General features: G+C 34.9%; 2 protein-coding genes across 5 annotated transcripts in view; both read right to left on the reverse strand.

Moving 5' to 3' along the window:
- Positions 1 to 116, reverse strand: part of LOC109239860 — a 7,210-nt gene extending 7,094 nt beyond the window's left edge. For all 4 annotated transcript variants that reach the window (XR_002069972.1, XR_002069973.1, XR_002069974.1 and 1 more), the window contains exon 1: positions 10 to 116. Coding sequence is in view for 1 of the 4 variants with exons in the window: in XM_019406455.1 (XP_019262000.1) it covers positions 10 to 20 (11 nt within the window). In the remaining 3 variants the exon portion in view is untranslated. The remainder of the gene's footprint in view (positions 1 to 9) is intronic.
- On the reverse strand, positions 12,763 to 19,588 carry LOC109229229 (dolichyl-diphosphooligosaccharide--protein glycosyltransferase 48 kDa subunit-like). The gene is made up of 13 exons (XM_019394638.1): positions 19,152 to 19,588; positions 18,937 to 19,073; positions 18,521 to 18,646; positions 17,841 to 17,894; positions 17,628 to 17,741; positions 17,116 to 17,171; positions 16,994 to 17,035; positions 15,668 to 15,743; positions 15,424 to 15,495; positions 15,210 to 15,335; positions 15,022 to 15,126; positions 13,789 to 13,872; positions 12,763 to 13,127 (listed from the first exon to the last, which is right to left on the reverse strand). The coding sequence occupies exons 1-13, from the start codon at positions 19,426 to 19,428 to the stop codon at positions 13,080 to 13,082; spliced, it is 1,317 nt and encodes a 438-aa protein (XP_019250183.1). The 5' UTR covers positions 19,429 to 19,588; the 3' UTR covers positions 12,763 to 13,079.

The following is a 19,877-nucleotide window of genomic DNA, read 5'->3' on the forward strand; positions in this document are numbered from 1 at the left end:
GAAACTTACCGATTTTGCATGAGCTTAGTAGCTCATCGGCAAAAATGGGGAAATTGTCTTAGTGTGCTGATCGGCGAAGAGATATGAGAGAGAAAGAGAAGAATATTGAGAGTGAAAAAGAGATGAAAAATAAAGGGTATACCTAATGTAATAGAAAATAGTTTCCCACTGATTCACTGGGTACTTTGGTGGGAATTGTCTTATATAAATTTAATTTATTTGGTGAAATAATTTTTAAACTCGCGGGTTTTTAGTTCAAATATAAGAATTCGAAATTTTGAGCTTCCCACTGTATCAGTGGAAATATTAATATAATTTTTTATCTTAGGTTCCCACCGTTTCACTGGGTAGATTTTAATACTTTTATTTTTAATGACATACCCACTGATTCAGTGGGAAACAAATTACGCGCTTTTTTGCGCCAATCCCACTTGTAGTCTGTGGGATCGTTTTTAAAAAAAGGTAAAAGAAATCCTTTCCATTTCCCACAGAATATTTTTACATTTCAGTAGGAACTGCCACTGATAATATATATGTGGGAAATTTCCTTGGGAAATTTGCATTTTTCGAGTAGTGAAAGAAGGTCGCACTGAGACTGAGAATACCAACGGAACACTCTCTTACCCCACTGACCAGCTAGTGTGCAATGACGACTGGCCCGCAAGCTACTCAATTGTTCTTCTTAGCTTTTAGTTGATCTGCAATGCTTAATTACATAAAAAAAAAATGCTATGAGTTAACATAATTAAATATTTAAATTATTTAAAAATAGATTGACAAAACCTATGTTGCTCGGACACATAGAAAATATTGTCGGATATGTGTCGAATCCTCCAAAAGTAGTACATCAACATTTTGAAGAGTCCATACAACATAGGACAAAACCGTAACTAATGAAAAAACTATTTAAACTCCCTAAAGAGTAACACATACACATAAAATAGGACGGAGGAAATACTTTTATTTCTATATAAGACACAAAATAACCATTCAGCTTCATAGTGATAAACCTTAAACAATTTTATATAATTTGACCCACAAAAAAAATAATAGAATCATCATGAAACCAGCTAGAAAGAAGAAAAATGAGGGGGAAAAATACCAAGAGAACTTAGAAATCCCTGAAAATTGGAAATTGGAGAGAAGAGCAATCTTTTCAGAGTTACGTTTTATGTTTGATGAAATAGATATTGCAAATTGCAGAGAAACCTAAATTTTCATAGTTAGAATATTGTGTCTGATGAAATAATTCAATTCCAGAAGAAAACTGTTTATTGTATATTGAATTAGTTTCCCTTGTCAGGTAAGACGACATCTATTTTTATGGTAGAAAAAGATATAGAAATTACAACACACACAAGCAAGGTACGCATAATCGAACACGAACCTCACTATGAAAATGTTTGCATATTATATATATTTATATATAGACATATTAAGTAAACTTTTTAGGCGAAGACACCGCTTCAATCAAGGTGCATTCGCCCCCCACCATATTTCATGCGGCTATTAGTTAATATAAAGTGCTTTCTTTGTTCCAATTATTTGAGACTATTATTGTTGAGAACGTAACCTTTTTTCCTCCAAATATGAAATTTCTAGCATTTTATAATATATTCGACTATTTAAAAATTTGTTTATCAACATGTAAATTTTATATAAAAAGTTGAGAAATGTTGTTCGAATATTTCAAATAGACAACTAGATGACTTAATCTTCATACTAGGAGCATTGCCTTTTGGGACAAAAGGAGTACGCCAATCAAATATTTAAAACGATGAATCAAACATTCAATAACAATTATTTTAGATTCACTAAATAATGCAACGAACACATACTTAATTCAAGGGCGTTGTGTTGAGCCGGATTAGAATAATATATTACTAAAACAAATAAACAACGTATAAGTTACAAGTCACAAAGTACAACCATGTAGGAAAGTCAATTCTCCAAGAGAGCTCACGATATGGAGACATACATAAATAAGATGACTATAATCTAATACTAATAAAGATACATAGACAATCTTATGGTCTTGGGGATATAGTGTCTACTAATAATACACACATTCCAAGCAATTTGGTCTTTGTTAAGCACTTTGATCTTTGCTGAAGTATTTGGTTTAATGTGACATGATAGACAAAGATAGCATTTGGCAAAAATTATCTTAGTACTTTGACGAACATCTGTTACTTCAAACAGTGGCGCACACAAACTTTTTGTAAGCGGTATCATATTTAGAAGAGTAAGCTAATGAATTTGTAATGATTTGTAAATAGAACAATTTAGATCAATAAGTATTATTAAAGTATTTTTTAAATGTGTTCATTAATGTCACGACCTCAATTTCCCTCAGTTGGATGTCGTGATGGTACCTAGTCTCTACGACTACGTAAGCCTAACAAATAATAATAACTGAACAGATATAAATTAACAAGTTACTGAAAATAACTGAATAATAGATAAAAACCTTTCGAAAACAGAATCTCACAATACACACCCCAAAATCGGTGGAACTGAGTCATAAGCTCTACAGAATACAACTAGAGTACTACTACATCACTATCCGAAAGGAAATACAACGGTAAATGAGAATAAGGGAAGGTGACTCCGAGGCTTGCGGACGCCGAACAAGCATACCTTGAAGTCTCCGATAAAGCAGCTAGCTGGAAATCTCTAACGACCGACACGAGCAGACGTACCTGGATATGCACAAAAAAATATGCAGAAGCGAAGTATGAGTACACCACAACGGTACCCAGTAAGTATCAAGCCTAACCTCAGTAGAGTAGTGACGAGGCCAGGTCAAGACACCTACTAGCTAGGATAAAAAATAGATAGTATGAAAATGTAATATGGATATGTAATGAAAAACGAAGAACAAATAAAATGAAACCAATATAATAGCATGCTAGTACCGAAAATCAACAATTGGAATAGCATAAAAGAAGCAACTAAAGGGGCTACGATGATCATGTACGAAACAATAACTGCTAGAACAAATAAGAGCGAAACAACAAGATATATTCTCACCAAAACACTTTGCAATATGGAATAACAACAAGAATCGCAATGAGGTACCGGCTCGTATATAATGAAATCAAAATTGAGGTACCGCCTCGTATAATCAAGATTCACAACCGAGGTACCGCCTCGTATTCACTTTTCTCAATTTCAATCACAATCTTTCCTTATACCGCCGTGTGAGCCTTACATTTAAAATTAGGTTTTTGAAAAATAGTTTTCAAAATAGCTACACGCACTTTAGCCCACCTTATGACGCCGTGTGGCTTCATGTAGTTCCCCTACAAGCAACACGCACATAAGTCCCACCTTATACCGTCGCATGCACATCAACCCCAAGCCTTATACTGCGGCATGCGCGTCAATATCATATCACAATAACAATTCGCACCACAAGTGATCATAGATCACAACATGCCAACAATAACAATATCAATGTTTCTACAACAATAGCCCATGGCTCCACCACAATGTATATAAGAATATCAACAACAACAATGGATGAAAAATGCTCGATAAGATAGATGTTTCAACAGTAACCAACATCGCCTCAACGTATTAACGACTTTCACAACTTTATCACCAAATAACTCAACAATGAGAGCAATAATGTATCACCACGATATTAGATAAGACTAACTCACAGTGAAAAAGATAATATTTAATAATGAGTCTCAAACAACGGAAATCAACAAGTAAAGGGATAACATGAACAATTGCTTCAACTAACAAAAATCAATAATGAAAGAGATAACGCGAACAATAACTTCAAACAACGATAATAACAATAAAGAGATAGCATGTAACAATAAAGAGGCAACGAGTTCAACTAAAGCATGTGAGAAATTTAGCAAGTAGGATGTAGAACAAGTACTAAACAAGTCAATTAAGGCATGTAAGGATAGTCTAACACAATTAAAGATAAATTGACTATGAGAATTTAGAACATCATATGGCATTTCAATTAAAGCATGGAATAGTCTAAGTAGCCTAAACCGGTCAAATACCACGTACAACCCATTTTTCTTAAAATTCGCCTCCACACGGCTCAAATCTAACCAAAATCGATTCAATATAATCAAATAAAGCTAGGGAATTCAATTACAATAAATAAAGTTAAGATCTTTACACTTTTCTCAAAAAGTCAACAAAAGTCAACCTGGGGCCCGTCCGGTCAAAATCCTGGTCCAATGGTAGATTCCGTCTACCCATGACCCCACTAGTTCATATATGTGATTAGTTTATAAATACGAGTCCAAATCGACTGTCAAAACTCATTTTCTTATTTTTCAAAAAACTTGACAAAGTTTCACCAATTTTCACTTTGATTCACATGATTTTGATGTTAAAATCTGAGATATGTTGACGGAATATGATTAGAAATAGATTAAAATCACTTACCCAAGGTTTGTAGGTGAAAATCCCCTCTTCAAATCGCCCCATACAGAGTCTAGAGTTCAAAACTGAGAGAATGAGTTCAAAAATTCCGTCCCTCTGCTATTTGTCCAGTCGCTGATATCGCAATTGCTGTCATCGCAATTGCGATGAAGAGTTCGCAATTGCGAACCTTGGACCTCCGCAAATGCGACCATGGAGATCGCAGATGCAATCCAGATCTACCCCGGTTACGTATCGCTAATGCGAACATTTGCGAACCCAGCAGACTTGGCCTATCTTCGCAATTGCGATCCAAAAACTCGCAAATGCGAGATCTGAGGCGTGTGCAAAAAAACCAGCAGACTTAACTCTAACAACACTTCGCTAAGCGTCGGAAACTCATTTGAGCCCTCGGGGCTCCAAACCAAACATCCATACAAGTCTAAAAACATCATACGAATTCGCTCGCATGATCAAAATACCAAAAATAACATCTAAAAACTACGAATCAAACACTAAAATACATGATTTTCAAAGAAATTTTCAAGAGCTTCTAGAATTACAACTAAGCGTCCGAATCCTATCAAATCAACTTCAAACGACGCCAAATTTTGCAAACAATTTCTAAATGCCATAACAAACATATTCCAAGTCCCATCATCAAATTTCGAGCTCGATAGCTAAAAGTCAACTTACGTTCAAATTTTTCAACTTTAAATTGCCAAATTTCGGTAAATCCACACAAATCAACCAACAGACTTCCAAAATCAATTTCGGGCATACGCCCAAGTCCCGAATCACGATACGAAGCTATCGGAGTCATAAAAATACCATTCTGGGGTCGTTTTCACAAAAGTCAAAGTTTGGTCAACATTTTCAAATTAAAGCTTCTAAGTCTAGAATCAAGGGTCCAAATCAACCTAAAAGCTTTCCGGAACGAAACTAACCAACCCCGCAAGTCATAAAAGTATAAACACACATGTGTGAAGCAATAAAGGAGTAAAGGGGCACAATTACACAAAATGACCGATCGGATTGTTACAATTAATAAGCTCATATTTACTAAGGGAATAAAGTACTAATTAGAGGAAGTTTTGATTAGGCGGTCTGGTTGGTTAAACTTTTAATGGAGGTCAATGGTTGCAAAATATCCAATTCCCTACTGTTTTTCAATAGATGATGCTTAGAAACTTAAAAAAAAGGTTTTTGGAAGTTGACGTACCCGGACCTAAGAGTCATTTAGTGGAGCGCTGGGCCAACAGAGCAAATTAGCCATGTGGTGGTCAGTGGTTTTATAAAGAGAAATTTTCATAAATCACTATCTTTTAGTGTATAGCCATCTATAGATATCATTTGCTATATTACGGATTATAGATACTTTTTATGTGGTTATAAGATGTATTTGATGTATTTAAGTTATTGTATTCATGAATACAGTAGCAAAAATAGGCGTGAATCAGGGAAGTCCAGCTAATCAGTTGTTGTATTCGAGTGTATTCGTCTGTATTCATGGAGTAAAACATGGGATTACAGCTGGACATATTATTGTATTCGACTGTATTCACGGCGTAAAATAAGGGATTACACTGTTTTTAAAACGAAAAGTAAATCAATTAACATAATAGACTCCTAATATAACTCAACAAACTCAATTATAACACACAAAATTTGTATTTTCAGTTATAAAAAAGATTCTCAACCGAAAAATATCCCAAAAGCATAGCAATCTTCGGAGAAGTTATATAATACATCTGAATACATAAATTATATTAATTAAAAAGAATATATGAATACATTCATGGCATATTGCGAGATAGTGAATACAATGAAATACATAGAATACAGCGGGATACATTGAAATACAATGAGAAAAAAGACAAGGAATACAATGAAATACATGGAATACAACGAGATACATTGAATTACAATGAAAAAAAGACAATGAATACGATGAAATACATGAAAATACAGCGTGGTACGTTGAAAATACAATGAAATATATTAACAGAAAATCAAGTTGCTCAGCCCTAAAATCCGTAGTCTTTGTTCAAGAACAAACCCTAATTTCCGGCGATTAGCAATATACTCATTGTACACAACAGTCGCAGCCACACGACTGAAGCGGTGGCTACGCTTCATGTGTTCGAGAAATAAGCTCTCAAATCCGAATAGCCACCGAAGATATGATTTGGGTTTTGACCGAAAATTTCCATTTGACGCTGATGAGATTAACTCATACAATGGCACTTGAATCCGTTTTCGTCTCGACATTGCTTCTGACACATTGGCAGTACCATCATAGCTTCCATAAGCCCTTAGCTTTGATTCAATTGGCAATTGCCTTTGGGGTTAAAGATAATGTATCAAACTAAAATCTATATCAATGGTTATTGTTTCAGAAACAAACTAAAATCTGTATCAAAATTAGAGAAACAAAATAATGATATCAAAATTTAAGAATTAAACTTACCCTAAGCACTTGTATCGGTGTTTTAGAGAGAAAAGAAATGGAGAGTGATAATGGCGGAGACCTAGAGAATTTGGGTGGGAGAAGAGGTATGAATCGTGGGTTTGTGGGAGAAGAGAGTAAAGTGTATGCAAAAAGAGAGAGAGAACGTGGTTAGAGCAGATATACGATGATTATGTGAGAGAAAAGACTAAAAACGAGAGAGAAAAATATTATTTAGCATATATGGTGCCTTAAATGTAGGATGTAACTATAATTAGATATTTTGCTATAAAGGATAAAAGGTATCTATAGGATGTAATATTTTAAAATGGTATTTATTTAAAATAAATAGGGTACTAAGGTTTTCTATAGGATGAAAAATTTCCTTTTATAAATACAATGCCTACTAACTTGGATCTATCTTCTTCAATACCAATCGGATTTCAAAGAGTCAAACTAATTTTTTATTTATTGTGATATTTTTATATGCCTTTTAGGTTTTTTAATTTTTTATGTATTTTTTGAATATATAAATTTTATTTCAAAAAATTTAAAGATTTATTGTGTGAATTCACGATCAAATTAAGAAGTTTATCGTGTAAAATAATTTTTATTTTGGTTTTAAGTGCGTTAATAGGACTCTTCATCCTCAAAACTTAATTACGTGATTCTTTCTTTATTTGATAAGTCGATACTTATTTTGGACCAAATTGGTTTGGATGAAACCATTGAAGGGAATATAAATGTATATATAATAGTCAATACGGAAATAGTTGAAACAATCGGGGCGAAAAGTGAATATGAACAAAATTAAGGGGTCAAAATGATATCGGCATTAGGGTTCTGTTGTGTAGCTAGTATTTCAGATTTGATAACTATATAATGCACCGCTCACTGCACATTACCCATTACTAGCCGTAAGCTCTCGACAGACAGCAGCCAAGGTTCCATGTCCGCATTTTCTCTTTTGTCCATAATTTTTGTTTTTGTTTTGTTTATAGTTCTTGATTTGATCTTCATTAGTGTTAATGGCCTTCATAATCCCAAATAAGCTGAGATTTGTAAGTGCTTATTTGATTCATGGGAGGCCTAAATCAAACTAACAAAGTGGAGGTTTCGCTGATAACGCCTTTTCTCTTTTACAAGAAGGCGTTTACTAGTAACCATTCCCATACATATTTTGTCTCTGTCTTTTCACATTCTATTTCTATTTGACATAGTTTTGTGGTTCCTCGTCTAAATCCGTCGTTTGAAATACCAAGTTCTTTGATAGCATTTCTATTCTACTTGGATTCACCATTTGAAGAATATAAAGAATAACTATTTGAAAAGCTTAAATTGAATAAACAGACAGAAAATCTATGTTAATTTCTCTTAAGGACTGGATTTGATGCTTATATCTTCGTTGCCGATAAGTTTTCTATTTCACTATCTAGTTCTTAAGATAGAAATTCACATTGGTCGATATATTTAGCATTAGATAAGAGAAAATTTCACATAGACGAATTTTGGATAGATGGATACATTTAGCATTACTTTGTTGCTAGTGCTATACTTTTGTTGAGAAGAAACTGCAAAATACATTGACAGCCCTTTAAAGTTCACATTTTCTATTATAAGTATGTTTTGTTCCAACACTTTAATTAAGTTATTACTTTATAATTTAGACACAAAATGTGTTCCTCACAAAAACAGCTTTATACCATAAAGCTCCAATGCACATACTGTTGAAGGTATTGAAAACAATTTTAAGAACTTTTCTTCTTCCAAGTTGGTAGAATCTGTGGCTGAAAATATAGCAAAAAAGTTGCTCAAAAGTTGATTGAGAATGGTTGAAAATGGTCGAAATAGTTTTTTGGGGACCGACGAGAAAATGTTTGAAGAAATGAGTTTGGATCTAAAAGAAGAAAAAGAAGGGATTAGCAACATTAGATACAAGACGGAAAGGAAATTTTACGGACGGGGTAGCAAATAAGGTGATGAAATACAAAAATCTATACAATATTCCAAAAATCTAAACAAAAAAGGAACTTTTTCAATGGGAATAGTTGAAATTCATTGAAAATATATATATAAGTTAATATAAAAAAATTTGAGGAAGATTGGAGGTGATTTGGATTGGTTTTGTATCAAAATTCGTAATTAAAGAGTTCAAAAAAGTCTTCTGCGGCACATTTATCAAACATGTATCACGCATATATCACATATGTGATACACAAATGATACAAAGTGTGATACATATATTATTTTTTTTCATGTTCAGCTTTTACTTTGAATTTTCAATTCAAACCATCCCAAAATCGAGATTCAAGCTCCTTAATTATACCCAATTTATTCTAATAACACCACTCAAAACAAAGCAAAAATTTGATATTTTTTGTTACAAATAGCTAATTGGCTAATTTGACTAATATTAGTAATATTTTATCAATTGACCAATTTTTGTAATGAGCTACTTATAAATGGACATAGCTGGTAATTTTCCGAAAAAGAATTGGACGGAGTGAGGAAGAGAATGGTATTGAATCTACGGAAAATGCCAAAACGGCCCGTACGACTAATGTCAATGCCAAATAAGAAAAGGTTCACAAATCATGTGGCAATTTTTTATTGGTCTAATTTTAAACTGTGACCCCACTTAAATAAACCCATGCTTAACCCATTTTTTTACCCAGTATTTTAAAAAGTGTGGGCGTAAGGCAAAACGTTTTATAAACGCCTCAGCAAAACGTAATACTCGAGGTACGGGGCATAAGTTTTATGGGTATTTAAATTTTTAATATTTTATAAAATAATATAATTACAGTAAATAATTATAAACAGGTAAAATTGCATAAAAATTGAAATATATATATATATATATATATATATATATATATATATATATATATATATATATATAAAAACTAGTCAAAACAACATATTATATGCTACTGACTAACCTGTAATTTGAACTTTGAACTTGTTGCTATGAAGGAGAATGAAGTTCTCTTTATATTTGTAAAAGAAAATGAATACTCGTTTTTAGGAGATATTAGACTAGCAGACAAGATAAAGAATTGGGAAAGACCATAAATTACGGCTCCAATTAGTAAAAAAGGTCATGACTTTTATATTTAATACATTTCAGTTTCTTTTTAAAAAATTTGAGTAATTACAAGCTGACTTTTAAGAATTTGGATATTATATGAAAGACTTATTCAACAAATTTTGTTTTAATTTGAAAAATCTATGGGGCTTACGTCTCACTATAAAAACGCGCCTCAAACGCCCGGGCGTACGCCCCGAATTGCTGGGCGAACGCCTCTTGAGACTTTTGTCCACACCATCGCCTCAGAGCATTTTTGGTGCCCTCGCCCCAGGGTTCGCCCCCGAAAATGCCTTTTAAAATACTGTTTTTACCCAAACCAAAAATCCGACCTGCCTTACAAAATTGCCAAACTCTTGATTGTTAAAAAGATTAACTTCTCTATCTTTCCAATTCTACCACCATTATAGCTGCCATACGAAACCTTAGCTTCGCTGACTTTATGAGGTCTAAACTTCGCCACGACATTAGTGGCTTAGCTCTTCGCGCTTCCCGCAAGCTTTTTTATAGAGAGAGAGAGGTAAGGGGGGGGGGGGTCGGCACGGAAGATTGGTCTGCTCCGAAAAGCTGAGTTTTTCGGCTCGCCCCCCCATGTAGTCGGCCTTCTTACCAGTCTGCCTCCTTTCTCTTGATGGAATATATCAATACCCGAGCTCCAGCTTTGCTTGCGTTCTTTACCGGCGCTCGCCAGATGTATCACTCATCCCGCTCCCCACGGAGCGGTAAGGAGTCTTCTTGTGTGTTATAATCTTTACGGGAATGAATCGCATATGTTGGGGGACAAGGGCGGTCTTGCTTGGCGCGAAGGCTGCTGGTTCGGGGGTAGAGTACAGTACTAAAGGTCCTCGGACTTCCAGGCGGCTTTTCTTTTGGGCAGCTGTTCACCGTTGGATCTCGCCAATACAGCCCCCTATAGTTTTCGTTACCGAGATATCTTTTTTTTTTCATTGTTCCCAGGGATTTTTTGGGGAATCTGCTCCCATGCTGCAAACAGTCAAATCTGAACTGAACCCTGTCGCTCTTCTTTCTTTCCTCGCGAGCAGGAAGCACACCAGCAGCGTGCGTTTCGTGATTCTACTGTGTTTTTTGCACTTGACTGGGTGGACAGTTGACCGGAAGATAACTTCGATTCGCCCGGCCAGCAGGCGGGCGGCGTGCTTATCTTGTGTGACAACACTACAGAGCGAGTTGCTCTTCTAGGCGGGCAGCTGTGTGACAACACTACAGAGAACCTTTCCTCCATAGCAACCACGCTGTCACCATATTTTTGGTCTAGGGGCAGTTGTGGTTCTTTTTTTTTTTTTTTTTTTATATATTTTTATCATCTTCTTCATTTTACATTTACTATTGGAGTTGTCATTTTTCGAAAATGTTCGCCAAAAGACCTTAAATTTCACATTCAAATGTCATTTACAATGGTAAATCTTTTTTTTCTTTCTCATCACATAAGATAATCAAAGAACCCATTATGAATTCATGGGCTTTAAATTTCGGAATAGTCCAGTTTTTTTTTCCACGATTTTTGTAAATTTTACAAACTCTTAATAAGTTGGTAATTTATTGTAGAAAATAAAAATTTTATGGTCTAGGTACTCCCTTGATCAAAATCCAAATTTTACAACAAAAAAAGGACATCAAATCGAAAAAAATTAAATATTTTCTATTCAGACCCTTTCAATTAGCATAATATTCTCGCTGTTGTTCGAAAATGGAGGAATGAAGTAAATATGAGAATCATGGTTCTGGTGATAGCGGGTTGTTATGGAGGAAAGAAGGTGGTGGCAGCTATGGTGATGGTAGAGTTAAAAAGATGGAGAAGTTAATTTTCTTAACAATTAAGAGTTTAGTCATTTTTTTAGGTGGATCGGATTTTGGGGTTGGAAAAAAAAAAGGGGGTTAAGGATGAGTTTATTTAATTGGAGTCATAGTTTAAAATTGGACCAATAAAAATTTGCCGCGTGTAATTTAAATAAATTTTTTTTATTTGGTATTTACCGTTAGTCGTAGGGCATAAGTGAGCCGGTGGGAGTATTTTTTACTCAATAGGTGGACGGAGAGTATATTTGTACCAAATCGAATAGTGTGAGAGTAATTTTGACCCTTTTTCGTTGAATCTATGACTTTAAAAATGGCAGAAGAAATGAGTGTGGAAGACGATGACGGAGCAGAACAAACATGGCTGGAAAATCGATTTTCCTTGATTATGTAGATGGAGTTAAGGTTAAATTGGAAGGGTTCAAATAAACTACCAGTCTTGTGCCGAAGGTGGAGCCTAAGACCAGGTTTTGCAACTCCTAAAGCTGCAAACTGCATCATTGCAGTCGAGGTCTTTAATGGAAAATAACTTTGGGGGACATGAAGATAGGCTAAGTGGACTAGTTTGCTCTAGAATTACTCTCACATGATCAAACGAAAACCTGAGATTGATCCTAAGCGGAGGTGGACTTTTCTAATAGACCAAGGGGCATATCCCTTAACCTTAAACTTCAAGAGTATGCACTACTTAAAGGCTTGACTTGAATTCTTTTAAATAAAACTCCCTCCGATACACAATAAGTGACCAATTTGCTTTTAGCACGCCCATTTAGAAAATACTAAATTCTATACAAAAATACCTACTATGACTAAACTACCCCTAATTAAACATTTAATGTGAGGAGTAAGAAAACTTTTTAGGGATATGTACATAGGGGTTATTTTGTAAAAACAAATTGAATTCTTTCTTGATTACATAACTGGACACTTATTTTGAACCAAAATGAAAAAGCAAATTGGTCAAAGTGTGAACCGGAGGGAGTAATATATAAATTGACACATAAGTACAAAGCAACTAAAAAGCTAGTATCAAACATGGTATAGCTATGCTAGTTTTACACAATGGTAAATCATCATAGATCGAAAGAAACGGGAACAAGGAGCCAAGAAAATGCATTTGGACTAGTGAGCATATAAAATTTAGCAATTGATGCAACTTAAAACTAAAAGTTTTCCATAATTCATTGCTGCTAAGCAACGTAAAACTACACCTTTTTTGTTTCGAAAAATACTACAGGCTAGAGACATCATCTATTTCTATCTTGGAGGTTAGAACAAAATCTGCACTTGATTCTTCAAGTACTCTTAGTTCCAGCCATCTTGCATCTACTTGTGGTAGAGATATACCAAGGAGAAGAGGAAGAAACCACCCATCTGTCATACAGAAAATAGAAATCATACAAAACATTCTTGTGGATTGAAACAATCAAAATATCTTAATAGCACAAATTTTTAATATCATCAGAACCACCAAAGTGTCTGTAATAGCACTTTTATGTTAATAATTAGAACGAAAGTATCTTAATAGCCCATGATAGAAAGAGATTAACACTGAATCTTCAGGATTAATAAGATCATAAAATCAGAAAGGGAAAACCTTCTCACATAGTACGTGGGTACTTCACTTAGGTCACCTTATCCAAATCCCACACAGCGGACAAAAAAATTACCCAGCAAGCACTCGGCAGACTGTTTTAGAAGCTATACTATCAAATTCAGATTTTTCTGCATCTCTAAATAAAACTTGTAAAGTTAACTTGTAAAACTATTCAAAATATATTTTCACAGTAGGACACCTACTGCAACAAATTTCTGATTAATTATTCCTAACAAAGGCATGTTGAACTCACCATCATATATACAGTTGTTTTAGCTGTTATAAATTTGGTTACGTGCCCTACTTAAACCAGATAACATGGCTTCTTATTTTCAAGTCTCAGCAACTTCAGGGGAAATTTGTCTAAACAGAAAAGCATGGGTTATAACTATTTTTTCCATAATACATAGCAAAGAGGGAGGGAGGGAGATAATGTACCATAGAGAAGGATGCTCCATAATAAGGAAAGGCAGTTGTTATAAATCTCTCATATTCGTTGTGTCTGAAGGGGCGAACAGGAATCTGCAAGTAAGTTTTCGCCAAGGCATTAATGCAAATGAGTATACAAAGGGCCGTGCAATAATCTTCTTTTGTTACATATCATTAAACCGAAGGATGACGTAGCTAACCGAAACTAAGTGCAGAAGCTGTTAATCTTGCACTTCAAAGCTCAAGCAATATGAAATAGCTGTCAATTAAGGCCTAACTGGGCTTTTATAAATCAACCTCTGAGACAAGTAGTATCTCTTAGGAACAGCAGGGCACTGAGGGACAAATATATGCATTGTTTCATCCAACAATGTCAAAGAACTAGCGCAATAAAACATAACAACTTGTTTGGATGGTTGTTACCTATTGTATCGTATCGTATTGTTACTTTAAATACGATGTTTGTTTTGATTGTTACTTAAATTTTATTGTATCGTATCGTTAAATCCGTCGTTGCGTAACGACGAAATGTGCCACTTTATGTAACAACCGATTTGGTGTGGTCGCGTCTTTACCTTGTCTTTTTCTCTCAGTATCACCCTTCATTATAATTAAATAATTTTATTTTATCATTTATCGTATATTTTCATATAATAATTTTACCCCGTATCATAATTTTGTTTATAATATTGCAAGTTTATTCTTCATATTGCTGGTGTGTGATATCATGAAACGATGTCAAACGATATAATCTATCCAAACGTTGTATTCATCAAATAGTACAATACAATACAATACAATACAATACATTATGAAACGATATGTAACAACCATCCAAACAAGCTGCAGATGCATGAATATTTTCATGATAAACTTATCAAAAATAAAAAGGAATGTCTTCATAATAATTTGCATGCTGCTTCTACAAATATCATTGGTTAAAGGAAGCATACAAAATACCTAGTCTAAGAGAGAACCAAAAGTTAAGTATCACTTTGTAATTATAAGAGAATTTTAGTAATTATCTCACCAAATATGTGGAAAGAAAGTGTCCTAATTATAGCTATGTCCAGAATGACTAATTCATCATATATATATCAACTCTTCACCAATATCTATTAAGTATGAAAATAATGACCACATCCTACCTCTTCAAGCAAATAAAATGCTTGCAGCATGACTATTCTAAACTTATAGATGCCCCCATAAGAGATAGTGCCTGCAGATTTTGAAAGGGAGTACCTGTTTTGCAAGGCTCAAGCTTGTGAATCCTAATTTCTCGTACTCAACCTTAAACTGGAATACTCCATAAACATCTGGAACCTTGAACGATGTATAATAGACACCCTGTAGGAAGTGGAATTAGCAATGCTAATCTAAGTGATGGAACAACCATCTTACCATGTCAATTCTGGAGCACTTAAGAGTACCTTCTGATTGGTTGACAGGGTTTTCAGAACATAGGGGCTCATCATGTAAAACTGAACTTGAACATCATCTGCGACATAAGGTTCCCAACTTGTTCCAGACCATTCATAAACCTCAACAGAATATTCCTTCAATTAAAATTTCGGTTTCAGCACACATCCAAAGGTATACACTATAAGAGTGACAAATTAGAACAAACTTATGGTGTAGCTGTACCAGGTCATCATTGATTCTGTATATAGAAGGTTCCTCTGCCTCCCCAACTTTGTGATGTCTTACATTCACAGCCTATATATGAAAATTTGTATAGACATAAATACCAATTCATATACTGAAAACGGCATATATGAATACTGAAAATGCAGCCAATTGACTAGCATTCCTTTTACATGACTACAAGCTAAAGATAAAAATGGAGAAGGCGTGAATGTGAATTAAGAAATTAGTTCTGATGCTGCACCTTGAGATGACCTCTTTCATGGAAGACCCACTTGCTAGTCTCAGTCACAAACTGCTCATTGCCAGATTTATCATGGCTGTGATCATGGGAAAAAAGTTATGGTCTATCACGTCAGAAGCATAGAAAACGTAGAAACGGACAGTAAAAGGCGCATTGGCTTCAAGCTGTTGCTTCTCTAGCATTAAGTGAAAAACAAGGAAATCAAATAACAAGACATTACATATCAAAGCAACCTTTAATTTTATTATTATCCCTTTATACTGACTAACTTCTTCCAGTCCACATAATCATGCAAAATTGAGCAACACTAGCAGGTTGCACTCATATAGCCTTTATAGGACCAAGGCACCCAATTTGGAAAGGACAGTCAATTTTAAATTGAGCTCCCCTCCAGTCTTGTATTTGAGGAATCTTTAGATCATTTTCACATGCTTCTCCTAGATGCATCACAATAAAGACAATGGTTTTTGGGCCAAAGGGACCTTTAGGCTAAATCACTTCTTAAAATCAAGTTAGAGCAACGGAGTGCTAAATACCAAGGCAGTCGTTTGACAACAAAGGGGACAATATGAATCCAAATGAATTCCCCAGTCATTAATTAATTTATTAGAACAAAATGCAAGATGGAACTGTTACTGTTCCTCCAAATATGTTTAGTGGGCGATTATAAGTAAATTATGCCCACTATACACAATAAAGTATCTAACTTCTAGTATAAGAAAAGCTCAGTAAGAAAAGTAATCCAACAAAGATCAAGTTAGGCAAAAGCTACACACAAGTGACTTCTACCAAACGAGAAAGCATGTATTCAACGAGATCAAATGTGAACATGGTTTAGGTTGCCAAATACTTTTATGAGACACATGCAAACTCAAAACATAATCCAAATGCAAGGTGAACCACATGTTTCCCTGTGCCACCAGTTTGAGGTTTTCCCATTTCAACCCGAGGTCATCTTTATCAACAACAAAATGTCTAAATCTACAACAAGTACATCCTAGTTATTGTTCTTATCACTTTCTACCAATTTAAACAGTGATGGACCTCCTAATCTAAAAAGCCAAATACTGATCCAATTCAGGACACCAATAGTTGGGAAACCTTTTCCTAGATGATGGATATCTTACTGCCATATTATTGATGTTCTTAGCACCTGCTTCAACTGGAACACAAAGTCTTAGAGAAATCCACCTAATACTATGGCTTTTAGTTTTTGTTTCTTTTTCCTTCTTTTAAGCCAATTGATGCTGAGGCCTCAACACCCATCACACTCGGGGTATTATCATTTCAACAAACAAAAGCAACAGAATATCTACAATTGCTTACTTGATTGTGCTTCCAGCTTTTTGCACCCCAGATCTGAAGAATCTGCTCATAAGAAAATAGGTTTTTCAGTTCAAGCAATTCAGAGTAGATATACTCCACCCAAAGTCTCAAAAGGCACTTACCGATTGCTAAACATGCTCAAGGAGCCAGATATAAGAATTCGAGCATTATTTCTTGCCTGCAAATGGACACAATTATCACTAATTTATTTACGAGTTGTTGATTGTATCTTAAACAACATCATTAATGTTCAGCTACAAAAAGGAAGAAGGAAGATGGACAGAGGGTGGGGGTGGGGGTGGGGGGAGCATTATGAGGCGAAGATTGTCAGCAAGGTATGCAGTGCATTACATACATCAATGAGATGGTCCGACACCTATTACCTCACCTTTCCATCTCCTACTGTTTTTTTTTTTTTTTAAATTTTAAAAAAGCAATTTGTGATTCTTTTTCTGTTACATGTTTATGCACGCATTCTGCATGGTTTCATTATCTTTAGAAGCTAAACAGCACCCATTGAACAACTTTTGAGAATCAAGGTCAACAATCTGAAAGAACAGAGAGAAGAAAGAAGACCGAACAGGAAGAAATCAAAGAACACGATTTGAAATATCACACATAATGGATGAAACACCTGCACGACTGAAACGAGACTGATTGCTGATCCAGTGAGTGTTGGCGGAGCTGATAATTTGGATTTAGGATTAGCTGAATATGCTGAAGGAGAAGCTGAGAGGATTTTCATCACCTGCAAGTGTGATGTATGCACCCTTTTGACATTAAATAACTATACAGAATGTTTCTTCCCTTTTTCATGTTCAGAAATAAATCACTCACAGAAATTTACCAAGCTATTGGCAGGATTTATAGAATGACCAATCCCCTTGAAGAGTACAGGAGCCTGAATTGATTTCACATAAAAGTATAGTTAAAAATGCTGCTTTTATCACAGTAGAACATGAGAGATATATTCTCCTATATACAATCACATATGCCCAGTGTAAAAGGAAAAAAGAAACAGGCGAAGTTTGTGCATAAAATTTATGACCCAACAAATATCAAAATAGCACCATAAATGTCTCAAAAAATGCACATTGTGAAATTCAGCGATAAAGTGGTATGAGCCTATAGAACAGATCATGTTCAAGGTAAATAACACGGATGATCATCCTAAGCGCTCACATCGGTTGGAAGGTTCGACATCTCGATACTTCTTCCCCACTTGGGCTTGGTCTGTTCCTCTACCCATTAAAGTGATACTTGTATTGGGTTCTACAGTCTATTTTGGATCCCTCTTACTAACACAAAACAAAGAACTAGTAGTCTATTTATTGATTATGTTCACTCAAAATATGAATGGGCTACGATTATGAACTAATATAGTTTATTTACCCCATTTGTGCGATTACACTGAGTTGTTGTTGTTGTATAGTTTATAGATCGAATCAATTAATGATTAAAATGGAAGAGAAAACGCAAATATCATGATTAATATAAATAATCCTCTGATGAAATATAGTGCTTTACCTTGATCTTTTCTCTGCCCAAGATTACATCAGATTGTATGATATTATCACCAGCAATCAAGGTGTGGTCCCCTTCTGTATCAGAAACTGCATAGCTTGTATGGTCGACGACCATAGCTGCCGCATCCTATTATGCGTAATATAGAGTGTAGAAGAACATGAATCAGCATTTCATGTTTAACTTCACAAAAGTATGAGTACACTTATCATAAGGAAACAATTAAATTATGGTCATAATTTGTTTTTCAAATACAGACACAGTTAGCAGGTTGCAGTCGCCAATGGTGAATCACATAAAATTCACTTGACCATAGTAAAGAAGAAAATACGCGAACGGACAACTAGTTCGGGATTGAGGTGAAGTTGTGACTAATTGATTGAACAAAAAATGTAAGCAAAACAGAGATATAATGCTACCTCATCAAAATCAACCCCACACTCGGAAGCAATCTCACGAATCAGATCAGAAGCAGATGCATCAGCCGCAAGAATCAAATCATGACCCGCATCAACAAACTCCAGTATAGCTGCCGCATTAAGTGATCCCCCAAAACCTGAAGCGAAAAAATGAAAATTAAATTAAACATTTAATCAAACACACTAATTATTGAGATGTTGATAAACAGACTTACTATCAATGGTAGGGGAAAATAGAATTAAGGCGTCATATAAATACTGGCCGTATCGTTGTAATGCGATCTTGGGATCATCGGCGAGCTTGAAATCGAGATCGTAACCTCGGGTTTGGAGAGAATTGAAGTAGAGAGAATGTGAAGATTTGATGGAGAAATCATCGAGCAAAACTAAAACTCTCCGATCTGTGGGGTTTTCAGGAGAAAATGCATTGGAAAGCAGTGCGAGAAATGGAAAGGAGCTGAGGAGCGTGAGCAAAGCTAGTGCTCGAGACATCTTCAAAATGCACTGCTAGGGTTTTGTCCGATTTGAAGCTTAAAGATGCCTTCAGTTTACAGTTGACGAAGTTCAGTCTTCGTCCTTGGTTTCCAATGTGGTATTTGCGTCCCCAGTGAATTAAGTTACAGACACGATTCAGGTAAAACGCGGTGCTTTGTTTGGCACATCGATATTAACTCATTTTATTGCACTAAAATTATTAAATTAGTTTTTTGTACTAAAAAAGTCACTCAATCTGTAACTACGTAAGTAAATAAAAACTCAATAAATTATTTTTTTAAAATAAAAAATCACTTAACTTTGACTAAATATTATAGGAAGAAAGTCACTAGCAAGAAATAACGAAAATGTATTAGATTAAGTTGAGTGATGTTTGGTAGTTAAAAAATAGTTGAATGAATGTAATGTGTCACAATCCAAGTCCCTGACACGTATTGTCCGCTTTG

This window comes from Nicotiana attenuata, chromosome 1, assembly GCF_001879085.1.
Source record: "Nicotiana attenuata strain UT chromosome 1, NIATTr2, whole genome shotgun sequence".
Taxonomy (NCBI): Eukaryota; Viridiplantae; Streptophyta; class Magnoliopsida; order Solanales; family Solanaceae; genus Nicotiana; species Nicotiana attenuata.